The sequence below is a fragment of the Geospiza fortis genome, unplaced genomic scaffold (assembly GCF_000277835.1).
Source record: "Geospiza fortis unplaced genomic scaffold, GeoFor_1.0 scaffold1303, whole genome shotgun sequence".
NCBI lineage: Eukaryota > Metazoa > Chordata > Aves > Passeriformes > Thraupidae > Geospiza > Geospiza fortis.
In genome coordinates, this window is record NW_005054495.1 from 49,700 (window position 1) to 74,204 (window position 24,505).

A 24,505-nucleotide genomic window follows, 5' to 3' on the forward strand; every position below is an offset into this window, starting at 1 on the left:
GAGGAGTTCAGAGTTATTAGACTCAAATGTGGTATCTGCAGCTCCTGGGGAGAAAACTTCCTTCAGTTAACCTTCCTCTGTGAGGTTAACTGACCCCTGGCACAGGTTGCTGGACAGGCTGTGGAGTCTCCATCCTTTGATATATTCAAAAGCCATCTGGACATGCTCCTGAGCAGCCAGCTCTAGGTGACTGTGGTGTAGCAGGGAGGCTAAACTGGATGGTCTCCAGAGGTCCCTTCCAACTTCAGCCCCTCTGAGATGCTGTGAAGGACTGGACTCTATGTCCTGTCAGGATGGTTCAGCTCCTCACCCTTCCAAAACAGACACACCAGTTTATACTTGGGATTCTTTCTGTTTGCCCACAGGCTCATTGCTGCCATCCTGTGAAGTGTTAATCCCCTATTTCAGGATGGCCTGTAAAAGAATGACTTGAGGACTTGATGGTAAAAAAAAACAAAAAAGCCTCAAGCAAGTAGGATTAGGCCTCAATAACCACAGATCCTCATGTGATCTATTGAATAGTTGGGGTTTTCCCTATTTTTAGATTTTACCAGCTCAAAACATTCAGGGGCACAAATTCAGTGCTTGTCTCAGCTCTCACTTCGGAGAGCAGAGTGGTGAAGTGATTTTGGTCCTTTTGTCACAGGCTGCCTGTGGTGTGATGGGCCACAGGCCACGTGTGTCTCAGAGGGGAAAGAACAGTGCTGATGGTGACTGCCTGGGGGGCTGCATTTCCTTCTTGCACGGTGTTATTCCTGGATGCTGCTCATACCCAACCAGCCATCCCAAACTCCTCCAGGAAAGAAGAAACTTCCTTTTCTTGCAGAAATAAAATAAGAAACATATTTGTTAAAAAAAAAAGAACAACTCGCCGAGCTCTGGGTGTGAGCCAAAAAAAAACCAAAACAAAACAAAACAAACCCAACCTAAAAACTAAACAAAGATCTTCTAAAAGAAGTTGTGGCTAACAAGAAAAAAGGCATGGTAAAAACTGGATAAAGCAACTAATTGGTATTTTTAATGGAGCAGACGGAGAGGAGAGAACAGTGTGTACAGAAAAGGAAGAAGACATCAAGAGTAGATGCAAAAGAACATGATTTTTTTCTTACAGGACAAAATTGTGGTCTAAACAATACAAGCATACATTTCTAGTGTTGCTTTGCTGTAGGAGCAATTGCTTTTGTTGCTTCAAATAGATTGTCTGGTGATAGAGACATCACAGAGATTATTACTGATGTTTACAAGCAGGCAGTGTGGCATGGGGCTCAGCCATGAATAATGAATGTAGTACTTGTTAAAGGTAAAAGAGCAGAGAGTAACAATTGTAGCAGCAGCTACAGCACTTTACTCCCAAGTATAAGATAAAACTGAATTTAATCTCTGAGCAAGCATGTTCATTCCATTTCTAACTGGTTTTTGTTGTGTTTTTTTCCCCATAGCTCGCACCTTCCCTTCCATTACAGGAAGATTTTGTTTACCACTGGAAAGCAATCACCCATTACTACATAGAGACCTCAGGTAAAAGAAAAAAGCACTCTGGGTTTGTCTTTTTATTGTGGAAACTAGAATTCACAATTTCAGTGTTTTTAAAAAGTAGAGATCAAGAAATTCTAATATGAATAGTGTCTTTAATCAAAATACCAACAATAACTAGTAATTAAAAATATTGTGTACTTCCATCTGTAGAAGTAGGCATGAAGAATGGTTGAAGTCTTGTTTCCTGAGTACCATGTAGAGAACTGCACCTTTTTACATCTGACCCAGTTTCTGCCTTCACATACTCTGTTTAATCTAAACAGACAGCTGCAGAAATGCAGTCCCTGCTGTTAACATTTTTATTGCTTTGCATCAGGGATTTTCTTTTTCTTCGCAAGATTTTAACAAAAGTAATTTTGTGGTCATAGATTTTACCAGACACAGATGGATTCCATGTGCTCAGTATTAGTTATTTTTGCTTTAGTGTCTTGTCTCAGTGTAAAGTATTTTGATAGCACAGACAACAAGTTTTATTAAACCTTACTCAGATGTTACACTGCTCTTGTTAAAAATAGATATTATGATGAAATATGGCTGTAGTTGTTTTTTTTAAAAGTCTTCCCTGGTTTGGTTTTTTCCCCCAACAATTAAGCAGCCTGTAAATTTTTAATTTTGGACCTAGTTATGAAACAGTTATGTTTTAAAAATGAATGTTGTCATGCTTTCCTCAAGCCTATTAGTTCTGACCTTCTGCTGGAAGAGCTGTTGAGTCTATGTTTGTGTCTGATGATCTTGTTTATATCAATATTTACTTGTAAAACTGCAACGTGACCCTTGGTTCCAAATACCCATCTTTTGGAACACTATGTGATGTTTCCAAAGGTGGAAATGACAGGGTGGCAGGGAAAACTGACACCTGCAATGACGTGGTGCAGAATAAAAGCTGACCTCTCTCCCAGAGTTTCAGAAGTGTTTTGAAAAAGAAGTTTCCACTCAGTGGGTGTATTTCTGTCCTCTGCAATAGGAGCAGAATTATGTGTAGGAAATTCAAGCAAAACACTCCAGGCTAACTGGAGCTTGTGGCAGAGACCAAAATCATTCTGACATGGCAGTTTCCCTGTGTGATCTTGTTGCCAGTTGCATGCAAGTGACAAGTTATTTTTAGATTATTGCATAAACAGTAGTAACCATTTCCCTAGGATAGTTGTTCATGTAGAATTCAGCTGAAAAAAATAAAAGAGGAAAATTTTCATGTGTGGATATATTTTGCAATATGTGAATGCCAGCTCCTACTTCCAGTGGCATAAATCCACTGCAGTTTCATGATTTTAATGCAATAAAATCAACATCTTACCCTTTCCTTCATAAAGTTTGACAGAATTCTGTTTTAGTGCAGAAAGTACAAAAGAGAAATTTAAAAGCTTTTGGAGAATAAACAGCACAGATTTTGAATTATCTTTGTTGTTATCAACAGAAAAACCATTTATTTAGTTATCTAGTTTATGAAGGAACTGATCAGCTGCAAATTCAGCTGATGTTAGAGGCCAGATTTGAGAATACTGTATGAAGGGTCAAAGAGGAAATTATCAAGACCTAGTGCATCCTAAACAGAAGACTGAGAGTTGTACCTTTCTCCCCCTCGGCTTGCTCTCTGGCAGTAGAAATTTTCCTTTTTTGACTGTGTAATTACGGCATATTTTGAATTCTGGCACTTCACCTTTTCCCCATTGCAAGGTCAGATATCTGCCCAGTTCATATTCCAGTGTACATGTTCAGATACAGTTCTGAAAGTTTTCTTTAAGACATGTTAAAAGCTTGTACTGTATATAAATTTAAATGTTTAAATGGATGTTGTGTTTATAAATCTTAAATTTGGAATGGAACTTAAATATGAGGGCAATTTTTTCATTCATTTCATTCAATCATTCTTAAATTGCCTATTTCTTTTATTTAGATGACAAAGCTCCTGTGACTGATACGAACATTCCCTCTCACCTGGAACAGATGTTGGATATTCTAGTTCAAGAAGAAAATGAGAGGGAATCGGGTGAAACAGGACCATGCATGGAATATTTGCTACATCACAAGATTTTGGAGACGCTCTACACCCTAGGAAAAGCTGATGTATGTATCTCTGAGCAGAACAGATTATCTCTTGTGTGAGCTCCTAGTTGTGATAGAGACTTAAGTTCTACAGTAGGTGGTAGTGTGGGACACTGAACTCTAGCAAAGAGCTGCTTGCTTATATTACAAATATACCAACATATATTACCAGCATATTACAAATAACAGCCTTTTACAGGTGTGATCAGGGTGAGAAAACTCCTGAGGTGCTGGCAGTGGTGAGACTCACCACTCTGATCATGCTGATGGTGAAACTAGAAGTAGGAGAAACATTTTTCTTCAGTCTAGTTTTTCTGGCTACCAAAAGACAATATTATCCCTCTCTGTCCTTTGTTTAATATTGGGGGATTCTTGGGTGAAAAGTGCTGTGTTAAATACAAATTTTTGATTAACTTTTCTGAGTGTGCTGAGCTATTGCTCAGAAAGACTTTGATATCAGAAAGCATTAGAGTTGATCCCCAGACAGCTTTCATACCTTGGCAGTATTATCTGGTTCTTCATGTCTGCTTTGTGGCATACATGAAGTTACCTTCATGGTCTTGGTCCATCCTTGTTGCTGTCTGTCTTGGCAGACTTCTGAGCTGAAATGTGTGGGGTTGGGTGGATCATGGGGTGAATAAGCTTGGCAGCCCATGGGGTAGAATGTTTTGTATCACAGTGGAGACTCAGGGAGGCATGGTTTATCCTGTTCCAAGGATGAATGAAGCTCTCCAGGGTTTCCTTCTCAGTCAATCTTTTGCACATTGTCATGGGTTTTTAATCTAGTTTATGTAACAGGCAACACAGGACAGTGGCTGTCTGAGCCTGAGATGTTCCTTGCTCTGGAAGAGGCAGAGGTCTGCAGTACCTGTTAGTGTACCAGCTGTGCTACAGGCAGGCTGAAATACCTGCTCCAGCTGGGCTTAAAACCACAACACTGCTATATTAAAGATATTTGCTCAGAAACACAGCTCGTTCAATAATTTCTAAATGTTGTCAAGAAACCAAGATGAAATGGTGACATATGTGAAGTGGGTAATTAGTAGTGTGTTTCTAAGAGTTGAGAGAAGTCACTCTGTACTCATACAAATATGTCTGTACAGGCAATTCTTGTACAGCCTGTCTTTACACTTTGCCACTTGTGAGTTGATACATCTGAAGTAAACGCACAGTTCAGTGCTTGCAAGATGTTGCAAAGATCTGGTGCAAAATGAATAGTTCCCTTTCACAGCAGTCAGTTAGACTTGCTACATTACTGTAGATGTGTCCTGATGATATGTATCTTGCCATTCTCTTCAAAGAATTGCTTGTCAACTCAGCAATGATTAGGAATTAAAAATCTATAGATAATTACTTAGAAAGGAAGCCAGGTTGGGCTGCAGGTTGCCACCTCAGCTGCATTTGGACATGCAGATGAGGGAAATTATGTTGGTTAAAATTAACAGCATTTATTAACGTGGTTGATAAATTGGTTATTAACGAATTTGTTTGGGGGAATTTAGCTAGGAGCAAAGGTACATAAAGGCCCACAAGTCATGAGATCTCCTGGAGATAGGAAAGTCCTTTCATGTGGTGTGGTGCATTAGGGACAGTAGAACAAGGGTCTGCATGTTCCACAGATATTTGTGATTTATATTCTGCTCAGGGAAAGCAGCAGCTTTCTCTCGTCCTGGACCATCTGTGCATTTATAAACACTTTAGCTGGCTAAGGTTAATTGCTCATGACTTTAAGAAACCTTCTGTAGGTATTAAGATTTTTATAGTTTATCATTCTGTATTTGTATGTACTGACTCACTGAATTGCTGGATTTTGTGGCACAGTACCTTAAAAGACATCTGACCCATAGCAAATTAATTCTGAGTTAATTTCCCCTTATCACCATAATGATACGGAATATTTTCTGGAAAGATTAGTAGAAGTTTGCCCTAGAGCAATTAACGGAAAGTATTAATAATTTGAAAGAGAAAACAGTAATGAGATGCAACATTTTTTATTGATCTCTGTTAATATTGATAAAAGTAATATGCTAACTGATGATTCCTGTAAAAAATACTTCCTGTTAAATTATTGCTGTTTAATTAGCCATTCTGAGCGAAAAATGTACATCTGTATTTTTCTCCACATTTATTCTATTTTTGTTGTTGTTCATCTGTTTTTGTTTCAGTGTCCTCCAGGAATGAAACAGCAAGTTCTGGCTTTTTATACAAAACTTCTTGGAAGAATTCGGCAACCTCTTCTTCCTCACATAAATGTGCATAGGCCAGTGCAGGTACTGTTCAGATTTTAAGTAGACTGTATTTTTGCACAACAAGTTTCTTTTATTCTGCTGTAGCTAATGTTATCTTTAATTCACATTGTCAAGTGAATTAAGGAAATTGCTTGGGTGCCTATCAGTTTGTTTTTATAATGTGCTGATGATTGGAGTCTTGGACTGCCACTGCAATGCAAGTCATAAATAATAAAGAAAACTTGTTCATAGCAGTCTAAATCCAGAGCAAATGTTCCAGTCAATACTTATACATAATTGTAGTGTGTATATAGAAAAATAATTCAGTATGTTATTCCTAGAAAAAGCAATAACTTTCTGTCTTAATTTTTCACTTTATGTGATAGAAATTAATCAGGCTGTGTGGTGAGGTTTTGGCAACACCGACAGAAAATGAAGAAATTCAGTTTCTCTGTATAGTGTGTGCAAAGCTGAAACAGGATCCATACCTGGTCAACTTCTTCCTTGAGGTGAGTAAATCAATTCAAAATTTTACAGGTGTATTTACTGTGTCATACACAAAATCTAGTGGAGAACTGGTAGTGTCACATTCATAGCTTAGTTTTCATTCCATCTGTTATTTTTAATCCTGTGATACTAGAAATCTTGTTCAGATTTTTTTTTTCTCCCAGGGACTTTATACATCTGATTTTCACAGGAATTTCATTCAAGGCTCACAAATACACCTGCCCAAGGTTCTTTTCCTTTGCAATGGAAGTGCCCTTAGAGTAGGGATATGAATTGCAGTGTAAAACACTGTGTGAGGGAGGCCTTGGCCTTCTTGTGTTGTTTTTGTCATCCCAACGAAGACCAAGGGACAGATTGCAGGGGGCACTGAAACCTTGCAAGTTGCTGAGTGTTCTGCAGGATTGGGCCCTTATTTGGTAGTGGCACATATGTTGGAGCTGCAGTGCCAGCTCACAATCTACAACACAGCACCATCTTCTATCTGCAAGACAGCCTGACTCCTTTAACATGTGGCATTATGAAATCAGAGTGGGAGGATAAACAATTTCTAGACTGACTTTCAGTTCCTATTTAGAAGAAACGTAAAACTAATTGGTTTATAAAAGTCCATTTAGAAATGCCTTTTGCTCCCATTTTGCTGTTTCTTATGGTGACACAGTCTCTATTAAGTACATGATCCTTAGCTGAAAAATATTCCTTCAGGACTATTTTACAAGCTTCCCACAAACAAGATCTGTGACAGCAGAGACTGCTAAACTGCAAAAAGATGTTATTTTCCATTAAGTATGTGATTATCATTTGCATGTCAGTAGTAAAGGATCCATCTTGAGTTTATTTTTACCCAATTAAGTATTATCCTGATTGCCGTTGTATCCACTGTAATCGTACAAGCAGCAGAAATGGTATGAGGATTGAAAAGCTAATGTTTAAACATTAGAAATGCTCAGAAGCAAACTACTGCATATATTACATGCAAAATATGGTAGAATTCTAAACCAGGATTACTTTTAGTGATATTTGTGTAAGTTGTATGGTTTAAGCCTCTTAAACAGTACCCTTGCAATCAAACCTGAGAACCCCAGTCATAAGAACCACAATGTTTTGTCCCATTTTATAAGTGTTCTTCCCCAAAATAGCAAGATTCCAATATTAAAAAACAGACATGGAGAAACAGATGATTCCAAGTTTCAAAGGGGTCTCTAGTTCCACAGAATGCTGGCTGTGGAGTTCAGGCAAGCTGGCAAACATTTCTTGTAGCTCCTGTTACTTCATAATATTATTCTAGGTGTTGTAGCCTAAAGCATTTGTCTTCACAGCTTGTGATGGTTGTTTCCAGATCAATTATGTGGGGTGCAGAATTGTCTTTCATTAGAATAGAATATTCTGGTTGCTCACATTTGGCCTCTTAGAGGTGCTGTTGTGACTTGATCACTTTCAAATGCATGAAAGGGTAAATTTACAGAATTCTGTGTGGCATTTCTACCTCCAGTCTCCAACACTTGTAAGATGAAATGCAGATGGATCTCTCCAGAGAATGTTTGTATTTGTTAGTTTTGCTTCCTTCTTTGACTGTTTCCAATGAGTTTATACAGGATTTTATGAACATAAAAACTGAGTGTGTTCAAACTCATTTCCTGTTTATGATTCCATGCCAAATAGTTTGTTGGTAGAATGCTGGTTTATATTTTGAATTTATATAAATATATCTATTATTGGTTCATCAATATAGGTGAAATCTTTCACTTGTATTGCTTAACCAGTTATGTCTCTTGTGGAAATAAGAACTTGAAGAACTTCATTCTACTTTTTAAAAACTTTAGGTTCCCTATACTAATTTTAATTTGGTATTAATGTATTCCTTTTTTTTTAAACTGAGTTTTCCTAGTTCTTGTGCGGAGAGAAAGAATATACATTGTAGTGTTTATTTATCACCTCTACCTCGGTTATATTTTAGGGTAAACTTGCCTCATCCCATCTTAGGTGAGATACTCCTTGCAACTGATTGTTTCTGGCAAAGGGACACTTAACTCTCTGTGCTTCAATTTCTGTTCTTGAGACCTTGAAAAAGTTCTAATATAGCAGCTAAATAGTTGTACCTTCATTTTATAAAATGAACAATAGTTTTACTGTTCAGTTCTATTTTCAGTACTATGAATTATCACCTTTATATTTCTCACCACCAATTAAGTAGAGATTCTCATCAGCTGTGTCTTCATTTTATAAAATGAACAATAGCTTTACTGTTCACTTCTATTTTTACTGTTCAATACTATGAATTTTCGCCTTTATATTTCTCACCACAAATTAAGTAGAGATTCTCATCAGCTGTGATATCACTTGATGTTTTCATAGAAATCTTTTTAAATCTATCAGAATTTAGACATGGCATCATCTACCACAGATTTTAAAACTGATGTTTACAGATCACAAAAATACAAAAGTGTGGTTTTATATTATCTTCTTTTCGTTAATGCTGAATTCATGAGTACTTTGTTTAGAAAGCATTGAATATGTGTTTTATGTAACCTTTTCTATTAGGTCATTCAGGATCCTGTTTTGCACCTTTGCAGGAGGCAGGTGAGCAGCTGAGCTGCAGAATTGCATGATTAAACAATAGGAAGCTTAAATACACACAAAGATTCTGCCTGTGTGTTATTCAACGTACAAACTGCTTTGTGTCACCTGCCAACGTAAGAGTAATGAGCTATGGACACATTTCTAGGGGTATTCATACATTTATATATGTTAGTTCTCTCATCACTGCTTTAGCTAAATAAACAGTGGCCTTTAAAATGGCAGAAGAATCCAGAAAGGAAGTAATAAGCCACTGTAAGATAAAATAAGTATTTTACAGAATATTGCCCAGTTTTGAAAAAAAAAAAAGCTTTTCCCTTTAACAACTCTGCCTGCAGCTTGAGTGGTGCCAGCAACAGTGTTGAGTCCAGGACTGAAACACTGTTCCAACCTTTATGTGCAAGGGTCACTGTTGTGATTCAGATATTTCTGTGTATTGATGAGGATATTGATACTGAAGGACTGCAGGAGCTCTGGTGATAGCAAACTTGGTTCAGACAAACGTCTTTTTGTTGCTTTGCTAGCCTTGCGCTTTTCACACTGTCAAAAAAATCCCCAAACATATTGAAGCAGTAAGTTTTCTACTGCATTCAAAGAGCATCCTTATTTTATAGCATGCAGTCTGCTGCTTTTTCCACTGGTTTGCTTCTCCAGGGAATTGGTTCTGTGAGTGCATCACAATGCCCAGTGCAAATTCCCCACAATGAATGCACGGCCCTCAAGCAAGTCACAGCAGCTCTCCAGTTTGCTGCCTCACTGTCATGTACTCAGTCCCTGCTGGTTTGTCTGTACTAAAATCCATTAACCCCAAATGGTTAGTCTTTTAAATTATTAATGCTTGAGATATATTTGTAATAATTTTGGTGTTATCATAGAGAAGGGAACCGTTTGGATTTATAATCTCACTGCAGTTCTCACTTGAAAGAAATGTCTTGTGCTGCATTCTAATTTATGATTCCAATAAAGTATTCCTCACCTGCACTTATGCCAGAAGAACACTGAATTCTTGCCTTTCTGTGAGTTTCTTCATGGTATCACAGAGCACAAATTTAAATGTCTTTTTATGTGCTGGAGACAGATTTATGGGAAGACAGATGGGTTGCCTTTTTTCAGGCAAAGCAGAGATGGTTTGGAGCTTCCAAGAAGGTTCACTGTGACCTTTCAGAGTATCCAGTGACCAATGCTAATTTCTAATACCTTTGTCCATTCAATCTACTCAATTTTTTCTTCTTGAGAAACACAATTTGAGAGTACTCTGCTGTCAGAAAAGGTGTTTCTTTCCCTTTCCTGTTGAAGGTAAAATCTCAAGAAATTTAGAATTATTTTACTTGGGTGATTCCAACTGGAAATAGTGTTTCAGACATTAGATGAATGTGAGGCCTTGACACAGAAAGGAATGTTTTATAAAAAGTGCTAAGTTCTAAACGTGCCACCCATAAGATAAATTAAAAACCTCTATCAAATTGTGGGCAAATCAAGTGAATGTGTGCCTTCAGTAGTGAAAGAAAAAGCTGCCATCCTTTTGTAAATGGCATATTCAGCCTTGAAGTGAAATGTATAGGGCTTAAGAGAAATTTAAGCAGATTTAAAAGTGTCCTAGGTTTATAAAACACCCACACTCCCACAGCCTTGTACATGGTTTTACATGGTTACTGTATCCAGCCTTGACTACTTCAAATGTTGATGTTAAAAAAATTGCTTTTAGTAAACTCCTGCTTCAGGATGAACAGTGATTTCAGCTGTGTAATTCCAAAAAATGCTTTGCAGAGTAAGTTAAAAGCAATGGCTCTCCAAGAATCAGCAAGTGTAATCACAGAAGACATGATCAAAGACCAAGAGTCCGTGACCACAGACACGGGGCAGCCTGGCCAGCCTGAGGAGACGCCGGGTGCTGCTGGAGCCGAGCTCATGGAGAAGGAGGATGAGCTCCCGCAGCAGGCAGAGGAGCTCTCCTTCAGTCTGGATGAACTCAATGTCACATCATCACCTGAGTCCTCCACTGCTTGTCCAAATCAAGACTATAATTTAGTGAATTCTCTACTAAACCTCACTAAAAGTCCTGTGAGTTGTTTTTTTAATTTTGTTTTTGGGTTTTTTTCCACTCTGTGTGCTAAAACGAAATAACTGGATGCTGTGTGAAGTGGGCAGAGAGAGTAAATAAACACACTATTTTATTTTAGCTATATGAAGTGAGAGTTTTTGCAGGCACTTTTTGTAAATTGGCAATTTTCTTTGTAAATTCAGATTAAAGTTAAAATATTGTTTTAGAAAATTAATACTAAGCTTGTTGATGATAATATAAGTGGGTTTTTTAAGAAACTTGTAAAGGTGCTGTATGTTTCACAGAAAAACTACACAGGATAATCAGAAGGTTAAATATATCACAAGAGAATGTTTTTAAAACTACTTTCAATTGTTCTGACTTAACCGAACCCCCTCTCTTTGTAATGGCTATCTGAGCTATCTCTAGGAGTGGATTTTCTTTTAAAAAAGCCTGCTGTATGCCTTATACCCAGCTCAATCATCAAATTCAGACTTAGATTCTTTTAGAAAATTTAGAAGAGGTTTGAGTAAGCCTGTAATTGCTGCACCAGTGGTGAGAGCAGAAAACCAAGTCTACCACTGTACCTCCTTATTGTTACATGAGTGGTATATAGGATTTGGTATGTTGGTCTCAATCGGACCTACAGCTCTAGATCTGTCAGCTGGAAGGTTGCAGCTGGCATTCTTGTATTTCACACAAAATCAGGTGAGAATCTTTATTTTGTAGCATCCAAATTCACTAGAGTTAATGACTCAGAAGGCAACAAAAATAAATGTATTCAGACACTGTGGGAGAATGGAGAGGTTCTATTTGGAAGGTGATTGCTTCTTGATTTCCAGTGGCCTTCATTCACCCTCTGATTAATTCTTCCATGCCCTTCTGCCAGGACGGCCGGATAGCAGTGAAGGCCTGTGAAGGTCTCATGCTTTTGGTGAGTTTGCCAGAACCAGCAGCTGCCAAGTGCCTGACTCAAAGCACTTGTTTATGTGAATTGTTGACAGACAGGCTGGCCACCCTCTACAAAGCCTTGCCTCAGTCACTGGATCCCTTAGACATTGAAACAGTGGAGGCAATTAACTGGGGGTAAGAATTTTATTTTTGTATTTAATACTCAACATGACTTTGCACCCTTCCCTGAAACTAATTTGATAGGTAGATAATGTGTATGAAATACTCCCACACACACAGAGGCTAAAGCCTCAAGGGCAGAGCTGAGATAGAGCTGTAGCACAGTGGTGCACTTTGGGTGTCCAGTGTACCTGTGATTTCTGACATGGGGCCAGGCCTGCCTGCCAGTCCCTGGCAGAAATTCCTCAGGGGGCAAGTTTTTCCACTGGATTACATCAGCAGTTTCTAGTGATGTCACTGTAGTATCAGGTGTGGATTAATATTCTCATGCAGATATCAAGGATTTAGGAAGCATAAATTTCTCACTGTACACAGTGGGCATTGTAAGCTGCTCTGAGGGGCAGGAAGGGTCTATTTGTTAACCAAGTGTTATTTCAAAATTTTTGCAGAAAAAGGAAGAAGGAAAGAGTTGCTGCATAAGTAATTAGCATGAAGAAAAAGATACACGCCTGTTATCATAACTGCTTGTAATTTAGATTCTTTAAACATTTATCTTGCCCACTCTGCCTTCATTATTATGACTTGCTCCTGATCTGTTTGTACTGAGACAAAAGAAGATAGTTGCAAAATGCCTAGCAAAATTTCTGGTGGTTGGAGTTTGAAATTAGAAGGAGAAAACCCACACGTTTAAATTGTGGGATAAATAAACAGTGGAGTTTTTTACCAAAGAAAGTTGTGTATTTGTTATTCCTTACAGCCATTAAATTGAGATAGATGTTTCTTTCTGAAAGATACACTCTAGTTCAGGTATATACTGTGTGGTTTTGGTCGACTTGCCTGAGGTCACTTACAGAGTAGAGAAGAACAATTGCCTTCATTTTATGGTTCTGTGACTACAGGAGTTACTGATTCATTTTCTGTAGTCTGTGTATTCTGGGAGAACAGACTTGGTGATCAGTTTTCCCTTCTGACTCCAGAAACACTTTTTCCTTCAGCATGCACTGAATATCTGTGTTGTGATGGCACTGCCAGATCCATTAAGATCAGCAGAAAAGCATTTTTAATGTTCCCTTCATTACAAGTAGGTCGTTAATTATTCTGTTAAGCTCAATAAGAATGGAGTCCAAGATTCTTCAACTACGTGTAAACTAAATAAATATTTTTCCTCTGTGTGCTCTAGTTTGGATTCCTACAGCCACAAAGAAGATGCATCTGCTTTTCCAGGGAAAAGAGCATTGATTTCATTTCTTTCTTGGTTTGACTACTGTGATCAACTCATCAAAGAAGCACAAAAGGTTTGAAATGTGTTCAGATGATACAAATATATTTAGCAAATAAGTAGTTCCAGTTATTTCCTAGCTTCTGAGTTTGAGACACACCATTTTGTACTTTTGTTTCAGATGACTGCTGTTGCTATGGCAAAAGCTGTGCGGGAACGATTCTTCATTGATGTTATGGAACCTCAGCTGATGCAAACGTGAGTAGCATCCTACAAGACAGCAGAACAGCATCTGAATCAAGCTGATTTTTGGGGAGTGGAAATCCACTCCATAACTGATATGAAAATGTTTCGTTCAGTTCAGAGATTGGAATCCTCACGTCAACTGCACTATTGCACCGCATTGTTCGTCAGGTGACTTCGGATGTGCTGCTGCAGGAACTGGTGTATTTCATCCTTGGAGAGCACAGAGAGCCAGAAACCCTGACAGACATCAACAGGCATCCATTGAGGCACAGGCTGATCGAGCACTGTGATCACATTTCTGATGAGGTGAGGGCTGCTCTGACACAGGAGTGTCTGCTGGCCAGTTCTGGAGTGTGGACAGTCTGTAAAGACACCGTTGTGAGGACTTCTCATATTTGTATCCAGTAACATCTTTTCCCAAGAAAGAGAATTCTGGCTCCTGGCCCTACAAATTCCCTTTAGAAAATGAAGTCAATATGTTTTCTCCACCTAGCAATATTTCCTTAATATTTCCTTTTTTTTTCCTAAAGATTTTTTGTGAATTTGCATGCCCAGTATGCATATCCAGTTAGACTTGCTTGTCTGTAAGACAGAGTGAACTGAGTTTTTGTAATTGCATTTTAATTTGTTGCTGTTATTTTCCATGTTGTGTCAGTTCTGTCTTATTATCATATAAGATACAGATAAAAACTAAGTGTGCTTGGAGGATATATGCTATGCCAATTAAAAGATGATGTGATAACTTTAAGCTCTTTACATACACTAAGCATCATTAAAACAATTAACTTCAGTAAAATCCCTCTCAGAAGCTGCTTGCTTCATTTTTTCCATGAAAAAACCTCAGCACTCTACTTTTTCAAATAAAAACCAAGCTTGTCTGAAATAAAAATTTGTGCTTTCTCATATCCATTTATTCAGTATGCCTACCTGCTCACCTTGTCAGAATGAGTTATCTCTGTAAATCAGTTATCTTTGCAAAGCTAAGCGCTCTCAAGCAGTCTTGAAAAATTGTCTTTGTATTGCCTAAAGTCAGTGTTCCTTTAAAAGCCTACATAGCATCTTCATGTAAAAATCTTAGCCTATAGATCTAGTTACAATATCCCAGTATTACTTTCTTTTTTTGGGTGTTTATTGGTAACTTTAAGTGCTGTTGTGGGTCTCATTTGCACAATGATAATCCTCTTCCAGCATGGATCTAACTGTAGAACAGAAAGCTAAATTCTGAGTTCTCTGTCTGTTCTTTGTATTGTTATTTTGACAGATTTCAGAACAGGTATTTTAACAGAAAAAAAAAGCATTCCCATAGTGATTTTCAAATGTATGTGAACTCTTCATCCGTGTTCATACCACATGTAGCATCATAATTTCCTACTTTTTCTTATGATTTTGTTTGCTTCCATAATGTCAGTAAGTAATTGCAATGTTCTAGGATGGACAAAGCAGATAAAAGGCAAAAAGCACAGGGCTGCAGGGCATCAGTTGATTGAGTTTTTACTCTTTCTGTTGCAGATCAGCATAATGACTTTAAGAATGTTTGAGCACCTTTTGCAAAAACCCAATGAGCACATCCTTTATAATTTGGTTCTGAGAAATCTGGAAGAAAGAAATTACATGGAATACAAGCCTCCCTGTCAAGAAGATAAAGATGTGGTAGAGAATGGACAGATTGCTGGAGCAGTGTAAGTTTCATTTTTAGAGATGTTTTCACAACAAATAACTTGGATCCTTATTTTTAGAACAAAACAAGGTTTTTTTTCCAGTAATTGAAAGAAAATTGAGCCTGGAGAACACTTGAGTGCTCTATATAGTAATCCATATCCATAAAGTGATGCAGAAATTCTTACATCAGCAACTTATGGAAACTCTTAGAACAGGAACAGAAAATCTAAAATTACCACAAGCCTCTTTGCAGAACAGTAGACACTCAGAGGTCTTCGTGTCTCAATTTATTTATGCACCTACCAAGCTTAAATCTATGCGTATTTTATTGCAATCAGAATATTCTTGCAGTCAATAACTTCAGTGTTTTGCTTACATTTGTCTTCCTAGTAATTTTTGATGGAAGAAAATTCCTGAGGCACTACATAAAAGAAAGAAATAAAATAGTGAGGCACTACATAAAATGTATATGCTACTATAACTCAGTATTTTAATGAAGGAGAGGTAAGGACTGGCCACACCATTTTAGTCATCTAGAATAATTGAAATATGTCCTGGAGTAGAACTCTCATGTGACAAATGTGGCTAAGAAGTTTTAAGTGACTTGATGCAGTAACTTTATCCAAGTCAAAAATGTCTCATCTGTTGTTTACATGGTTGGGTATTTGCAAAGGTTGGTATTTCTGCATATTGATTATGTAATACATTGTGGATATTGTTATGTCCTGGCAAACATCCTTATTGTTCAGAGAAGAAAAACAGCCTGCCTTGTGACCCAGAGATTTTCCTGCCTTCCATAACATTTTGTGGATGATTATGTTTCTGTCTAATGTAATTTCACAGAGATCTGGAGGAAGATCCATTATTTACTGATCTGTCTCCAGATAACACATTGTCAGCTCAGGAGTGGCTCAGTGCTTCTCCACCTGTCAGTCCAGAACATCCGAAAAATGATGGGAAGACTGAAGTTCATAAAATTGTAAATAGGTGAGTTGAAACAAAGACTTGAAGAAATGTCTGAATGTGTGGGTGTCTGCACACACTGTGCAAATTAAATGTGTACTCTGTAATGGATGTTGTTCTGTGCCAGCTGGGAAAATTACTCCACAGAAGGAAATTGTGGCATTTTATCAGAAAGCTACTTCTGAAAGATTAGAGCTTGCATTAATTCAACATAAATGAGAAAAGTAGAAGAACTTTGTAGCTAATGGTTGAATACTCAGAATTCACAATTATAAAAGTTGCTTTTTGCAGAAATATATGCTGTACTTGAAATGCTGTTACAGGACTTGACCTTCCTGGACAAGTCTGGGGAGCCTTGCCATAAACCTTTCAGGGGAAAAAACGACCCTCAAACTTCCTTAGAACTTCAAAGTTCCATAAACACAGACATGAAAGGAAATAATTGCCATGCTAGAGATAACCTTCTGTTCCCTGAAAGTCAGGGGGCACCTGTGTCACCTGTGACATAGCTCAGTGCCTGTCAGACTCACTGCAAATTGGATATCACAAAGACAAGCTCTGCTCTAAGCAACTTAGTGATGGTAATTCTCTTAGGAACTAATATTAGGATGAGGGCTGTTTGCTCTGTCAATACTTGGTAGCAGAGCAGCACTGGTGTGTCAGTGCTGACCTATCTGCCTGCCCAGAAATAATCAAAGGTGTTAGCCAGAGGAAGAAAACAGCCCAGGGACAGCCAGGACACAGTGACATCATCACTTCTTGCCCTCTTTCCCCCAGTATCACTATTTATAGTTTATGGTGGACATGGTTTGGAGCAAAGACACAAAGAACACTCTCCTAAATTCACCTCATGTAACCTGCATCAGGGAATAGAAATGTTTTCTGATTTGCAGTGTCCTGCAAATGTGTATTTTTTGAGATAAGATGAACTCCACATGAAAGGTCAGATACTACATATTTCTGTATATAAATTCTACAGGAGTGTCCAGCAGTTCTTGGGGTATAATGAAGGCTGAAATTTGGAATCAGGGTCCAAAGACTGGGTTTTATCTTCTGTCCAGAAATTTCAATGGGTTTAATTTATTTTTTTTAAAGTTACTTATATTTCTGAATTTCCTGATGCATTTTACATCAGATATTGATGAAATAATAAGGAGAGAGTATTTGACTATACACCTGGCAAAGGCAGTTATAGTTGTAACAGGGACATTTATATGCAAATACTCCTGGTGTGTCTTAGATGTTCATTTTTTGCCACAACAAACTGGTAAACAAACTACCTATGAAGTAGTTTAAGAAGAATTTTATCTGTAATTCTTCTTCTCTTTTGGCTCATTTATTCCCAAGTATATTTTGTTTTAGCTCTAGTAAGATGGAGTCTGACCTTTAGCAAATACTTGACCTATTTATGACTATTCCCTTTAATCTCCACTCTGTCTGCTGATTCTCAGAAAATGCTTCCACTGGTGACTTTGCCTCTAATGCCAGATACAAAAGTTCTGAAGTATATACCTTGTTATTACCTATAGTAGTTGGAATAGGTAGGCTTAAATAGATTTTGTGTTCTCTGTTCTTCACATAAAGTTATGGTAGATTGTGTGGATTAATTGGCCAGACAGTTCAGCATTGTGTGTACCCTGCTACAGATGATGAGGAAGTATTGATCTGGTGCTCTGTGGAATATAGTCATTAATGTGCTTTTTTTCTCTGCAGTTTTCTCTGTCTTGTACCTGATGAAGCAAAGTCATCATACCATGTGGAGGGTACAGGTTATGATACTTACCTCAGAGATGCCCACAGACAAGTAAGTCAGTGAACTCTTCCTTAGTCCTTGAGAGTTTGAAATGCTGGTGAGAATATACAAATGGTTCTGTAAATAGTCCTATTAAATGCATCTTTTGGTAATGGAAGATGGGAAAATTCAATTTTCATTTTTAATGAAAACTTACCTTTGGAGATCTTTTGATGATGAATTCACCTTTTATTGCACTAGTGGGAATAATGGATGACATTAAATGCATTAATATTCATATAACAAATACAGTGAGAGAAAACCTGAACTGCAGATAGATTCTTAATTTGCTTCTGCATTTATCTGCATTCTCTTGGAGAATTGCCTGCCAAGCTGTTTGAAAGAACTAAAGAGAAATTAAAATGCTGCATAGGAGTTATGCAATCTGGGACTTTGCAAATAAAGGCTCATCTCAGGGAATGCACAGCCTAAGGCATTCAGGTTTGAAGTTGGGAATGGGGGTAGGTGGGGAAAGCTTTATGATTTACTGTTTAGAAATAAAGGCAAGTTTTGCTTTTACAAACATAGTTTCCTTGGTCAGGGAACACTGTTTGCAGCTTTCATATTGAAACTCTGTGAATCTTCTAGAATAGAAAAATTTATGCAAAGGAACAGAGCAACTGAGAGCTATATTTAGTAGGTAATTCAAAAATTCCATAATCGTGGAATTACGTTATCAGCTGCTAAAGATGGGACGTTGGATTTCTGTATTTATGTTGCTTCATCTGTAGTCTCTCCTGAAAAGAAAGGGAATAGAAAGTAGAGAATAAGGAAACAAAGGTTGATGTAAAATTCCCCTATGTTTTATTCTTGGATGCCAGAAACCACTTATCATCTTCGTCTTTCATTCATGTCTTGGGAAAAAGAGTGTACTGGGAGTTATTAGAGAGCAGAATTGCTTTCTGTCACTTCCTGACGATGATATGGCTACTGTTAAAATATTTCCCCCCTAAGAGTAGCCCTGCCTGTTGCTGTTATTATATCCAAATAGCTGTTCTGCTTCCTCATTGCTATTCCTGGAAGCCTGCAGTAGTAGGTAAGCTACAATCAATGCAGAATTTTTGAGTCTGTTTTCTGATTCTTTTGCTTCTGTTTCTTCCTGTGTTCTTTATTTTCTCTGCTTCAACTTGTGCTCCTTTCAAGGTGTAATTCCTTGCAAGTGAGGTGTCAGGAGCACAAAGCAAATATGGGGCAAGGTGGAGAAAGACTGCCAGGGGTGTTAGGAAACAAAGAGAGGGAAGAGGAAGCCCTGAAATACTTGTAGTTTGTATGTTCTGCATGTACACATGCCTTTCCTGTCCTGGGAATTAGGGAGCAGAATGGTTTGGATAGCAAGACCAGCTACCCATAATGCAGTAGAAGTTTGGAAATCTGCTCTCAAGATGATGGTTAAGAATGCAATTCCTGCTTCAAAAGAATCCTGATTAGGTTGCGTATTGTTGATATTGCTTTGTGTTTTGGCCCCAGCTCCTTTTTGGGAGCTCTGTTCTCCACTCACTGCCTCTCAAACTACCCTTGTAGCAGGAATATCCCCAGGAAAAGGAGGTGCCTGCTGATAGTGGTTTTACTGGTAGTGTTTACTTTAGAATGACTGATCTTTTGAGATTAGATTTATAATTTAGCTACAGATTATGGTTTTAAGGTGTATGGACTATCAAAGGAAATGAAACAGTTTCCATGGAGATTGAAGTGTGTTTTCCTCACTACTTTTTTGTAGTTCCGGGATTATTGTGTCATTTGCTTACGGTGGGAGTGGCCTGGATCTCCCAGGTCTTTGGAAAAGTGCAATTTGGAAGCGTCATTTTTTGAAGGACACTTCCTGAAAGTTCTGTTTGAAAGAATGGGCAGGATTCTCGATCAGGTAAGAAAAAACAAATTAACAATTCAATTTCTGATACTTTCATCACTTTTAAAGACCGGATCACCATCAGGTCCTATGAATTCCCATCACTCTATTATAGTGTCATGTTATTGTGTAATGTGCCCTTTCCTGGTCATAAGCCTGACAAGAGCCATTTTCACAGATAAATGCACAGGGAACATGTGCAGGAATCCAGGAGTAGCCTCTAGATCAGTTCTGTGAGTGTTCATGGGAACACTCTGATATGAATCTGTGATACCAGAAAGCTTTGCAGAGGTGGTAGTTCTCACTAACCTCATTTCTGACAGAAGATAGCTCAGGCACACAAGTGAAGTAAGTTGTTTCAAAGACCTCATGTACTAGACACTACCTTCTTCCTCCTGCTATTACAAATTTCTGTGGAACTGACTGTACCCTAAGATTTTTTTTAAATTTCCTGAACTTCAAAATTTCCTGGGTTTAATCTTTTTAGCTACAGGGAATTTTTTTAGAATTTATCTGATATGGGGCTATTTAACTGAGTCTGCTGACATATGGACAGAAATAAAAGCTCTATGTGAAGAAGCAGCTTTCTTTAATGCTCTCAATTAGCTGGAATCACAACAGCAATCTGTCAGAACAATGCAGCACGTGTTACTCCTTTGTTTCCTTCTCCTCTTGTGAACACCAGATAATGCTCATACCTTCAAAGCTTCCTAATGAATTGGCTGACTCAAACAGCTCTAAAGACCTTCTCCTACAGTTCAGCTAGGTAGGCAGTGAATAGATTTATGGAAGGAATTTTTGTCTCTCTCTGCAGAATAACTCTGCAATAATAACTCAAAATGTAGTGATCTCTTTTACCTGTAACATCTGTGGTCCAGGGGCTGAAAGCTTCGTTTGTTAGGAGATTGGGATGAATCTATTGCTGGACTGCCAAGTGCAGAAATAACTGCCACTGACTGGAAGAAATAAGTGCTTTCATTTCAAAAGATTTATGAGGCAACTTTGCAATGCAATAGTGTGTGGTAACAAATTCAAGAATAAGATACCTAAATATTACTTATGTGGGCACATGTAGTCAGTGGAAATTTTGTCAGAGCAGCCCCAGTAGTCCCTGGGGCTCTTAGGCTGAAAGGCAAGTAGGTGTCTCTGTCAGTGCAAAGTGAACCACTCAGCTTCCTCAACTCTGTGGACTGAAAGCTCCACTCAGATGCCTGAGCTCAGCTATCTGTTGCCATTTTTGTGGTGTCCAAGATATTCCCAGAAGTTTGTGGTTACAACACAGATCTTGCAGATCTCTGTGGAACCATCCAGAGACCAGCAGATACTTGGGAGCTCTGAGATGGCAGGAGATGTTTGTGTGTGGGCAGTGTATGAAGTGTCAGATCTCTGGTGAGTCAGCTAATGAGAGCTTAGACGTGCAGATATGGCTAAATGTATCTGTCTTAATCTGAGCCTGAATTCATCCAAATCTCTCAGATCTGAAAGGGGGAAGAATCTGTTCTCTTATTCTTCAGTGGGATGCTAACTTGAGAGCATAAAGATGAGAATTTGAGGTCATTGAGTCCTCCTCTTCTCAGTGTGATGATGCCAGTGAGGGTATTACTGCCAATATGCAGTCAGAGATTAAATGAGGGCCCTACAATCCACTTAGATCAACAAGGTTGATTGACACAGAGGTGTACCAAAGGAATGTCTGTCCCTCTCTTGTCAGCTTAGTCGGTTCTGCCATTGAAAAAATGGAAGGAGGTTCTACTAGTTTGTAAATTCTGGGCTGAATTAAAATGTCAGCTTGTTTTCACTGGGATGACAAAATCAAACACCAAAAAAAAAGTTTTGAAACATAAAGAAGCCATGGTGAAAATGCTTGCTTTTATGGAAATAAGTTTCTTACTAGAATGGTCAAATCCTTTCAACTAGGCACTTTTTTTTTTCCTGGAAATTTAGGTACTGTTTTATTCCTTATGACTGATAAGCATTCTCCAGCATCTGACAGTGTTGCCTCTCACCATTTGATTGATTTGGGGAAGGGAGGGAAGTAGACAAGAAGCTCAGAATTTCCTGCTGCTTTCCCAGCCCAGGACTGCTCCCATCTCCCATGGGTTGCTACCACGAAATGGCCAGGCCTTCTGCAGTGGTTTTTTCCCAGAAAAAAATAAAGTAGAAGAGAAATAACATATTAGCTGTAAACATGGATTTGTCTCTGGCAATTTCCTGAGCTCATATACTTTACAATTTCCCAGGAGAAGCAAGCAGATGTTTAATCTAGGCTGATTCCATGCTATTTCTTTAGCTGAAGAAATATTTTACAGGAAGAGGACTTGCCCTGCAATAAACAAGTGTGCAAAAGCTTCAAGTGGTTGTAGCAGCAATACAGATAATAACATCTAATGTCCAACTGTCATATTCACAGCACTGCTGTTGTGAAAAGCAGAGGTTGGGCCTGTTTTCTAATCTAACTTTTTATCTTTATGTATTCATAACCCTGTATAAAAAGTTCTAGTAGTTAAATAAACATGAGGTGGATGAAAAGAAGCCAGCATGAAAATAACTAAGCACTGTGTTTCCCTCTTTTTGCAGCCCTATGATGTAAATTTACAAGTTACTTCAGTATTGTCCAAATTGTCCCTGTTTCCCCATCCTCACATACACGAATACCTTTTGGATCCTTACGTCAACCTCGCCTCTGGCTGCAAGTCTCTCTTCTCTGTGATTGTCAGGGTGAGTAAACACAGCAATAATTACACAATTACACAGCAATAAGTACAGCAGTAATATGTTTTAATAACTTTGTCATTCGTGGTAGTAGTTGCTGGGTATTTTAAGTTGGTAAATGTTTGTCATTGAAAGCTGATTTTGAATCAAGATTGGGCCTACATGGGTGTCTCTGCTCATACTCTTTTTTTTTTTTCTGATGAAGGGTGTTCTTGACAGTTAAGTCCCGGATTTATCAAAAGTCTCCTTCTTCTCCAATTCCATCTCTTCCTGCCAGACTTGCATCCTGGAAGAGCTGGCTGGGTGCCTGTCACACTGCAGTGTCCTCAGTCAGAGTCCCTCGCTTACCCCACGCACCAGCTGTTATTAAGCTGGTCAGAAGCCTGTTAATGATGCTGCCAATAGTAACAGAGGGCTTGGCTCCCTTTCTCCCCAGCAGCCCTCCCTGTTCCAAAATACAGCCTTCTCTCTCCCCTTTTGCTTTCCATAGGCTCAGGAATTCACTGGTTGATTGACTATGTCAGCATTTAAAAAGACAAATTAATCATTGATGTAATCAAAATAAGTAATGTCATTTGTACAAGAGCAAGTAAGGCTTTTGTATTTCTTTACTTTCTGCACTCACCCTCTTTTTGGGCAGAGCAGCCTCTCTGCAGGTTGTTCTGTGGGCCTGTGGATGCTGAAGTGGGCGCTGAGGCTGCCATTGAGCATTACTTCCAGGCACTCTGCAGAGGTGTTAACTTTGTGTGTTGGTGGCCTGGGCTTTACAGGTCGTCGGGGACCTCATGGTTAGAATCCAGCGCATCCCAGATTTCACTCCCAAACTTCTGCTGGTCAGAAAACGCCTGCTGGGCTTGGAGCCAGAGGGGCCCATGTGAGTAAATACATTGCACGTTCTCTGAGACGCGTGGCTGGGTTTGTGTGTGCCAGTCCTGATTCCCTGCAATTCTCTTCCCGTCCCAGCATTGACCACATGACGTTACTAGAGGGCGTGATTGTGCTGGAGGAGTTCTGCAAGGAGCTGGCCGCGATCGCCTTTGTCAAGTACCACACCTCAGCCACGCCCTGAGCAGCCCGGGCCAGCCACCCCCGGAGGCCACCGACAACAGCCAGAGACAAGGGGGTGCCTCCCGGCAGAGTGGCACAAAAGGGGATGTTGGGAAGACAAGTTGCTTTCACCAGATGTTGAGATTGCAAATGGACTTGGAATATGAGCAAAGGCATTTGGGGAGAGACCAACAGGCAGCATTTCTGTGTGAAGAGCTGCAAAAGCTGCATGGAGAATCACAGCCATCAGACCTTGGTTATTCTGATGACAATGTTTAGAGAATTTGGGCTCTTGTATGTGCTGGGGCTCACGTGCACCAATTTGCTCTTTGTGACCATATTACTTTTAAAAAAGCAAATTAATTTTATAACATTTTTATGTGTTAATTCTTTTTCTTTGCAGTTGGATGTATGAAAGAAAAACACACCTATAGTTGCAACGTATGTTATTAAAAATGAAGAAGTTAAAAAAAATCCACCAATCCATATACAACAGGATATGTTAATGAGGGATCATTTTGCTTTTGGTAGATCTTAAGTAAAACTCTGAGCTTGATTCCTCATTGGTTTACTCCAAGAAATCTATCAGTCTAAGATCAATACTAAAGAAATTATCCTGATTCGGCATCACATCCGTAACAAATGTGTCTAAAGTGTACATGTTTGTAGCATGTTTGCCATTATTCAAGTGATTGATCTCCAGGTCATCCATGTAACTAGATTTGCTTTAGCTTTTTACATAGGAGCTCTAGTTGTTTGACTCATGTCACCATTACATTATAGGTTAATTATAGGTCATCAGTAGTTGTTGCTGAAACAGTATTTTTAATTTCTTTTAAATTGATATTAGTCTGAATTGGTTTAAGAATCTTTTGTGCCTTGAAAATCGGCAGCATAAACATTCTGTTATTTTGAGAGATATTTTTATTGCTTATCTAACCATCACAGTGATGCCAACTCAGTTAAAGCATTGATAACTTATTTAGGACCAAAATTTGCACCTGCTTTTCACAGTGCTGGA

General features: G+C 38.6%; 1 protein-coding gene across 1 annotated transcript; it reads left to right on the forward strand.

Moving 5' to 3' along the window:
• Nucleotides 1–1,382: 1,382 nt before the first annotated feature.
• On the forward strand, nucleotides 1,383–23,852 carry FAM160B1 (family with sequence similarity 160 member B1). Its single transcript, XM_014310193.2, has 16 exons — nucleotides 1,383–1,518; nucleotides 3,431–3,600; nucleotides 5,745–5,849; nucleotides 6,194–6,316; nucleotides 10,656–10,949; nucleotides 11,819–12,015; nucleotides 13,181–13,295; nucleotides 13,401–13,477; nucleotides 13,579–13,771; nucleotides 14,975–15,144; nucleotides 15,968–16,111; nucleotides 17,801–17,891; nucleotides 19,597–19,740; nucleotides 22,303–22,443; nucleotides 23,208–23,311; nucleotides 23,401–23,852. Exons 2-16 carry the CDS (start codon nucleotides 3,481–3,483, stop codon nucleotides 23,504–23,506), a joined length of 2,124 nt encoding a protein of 707 aa, XP_014165668.1. The 5' UTR covers nucleotides 1,383–1,518; nucleotides 3,431–3,480; the 3' UTR covers nucleotides 23,507–23,852.
• Nucleotides 23,853–24,505: the final 653 nt, after the last annotated feature.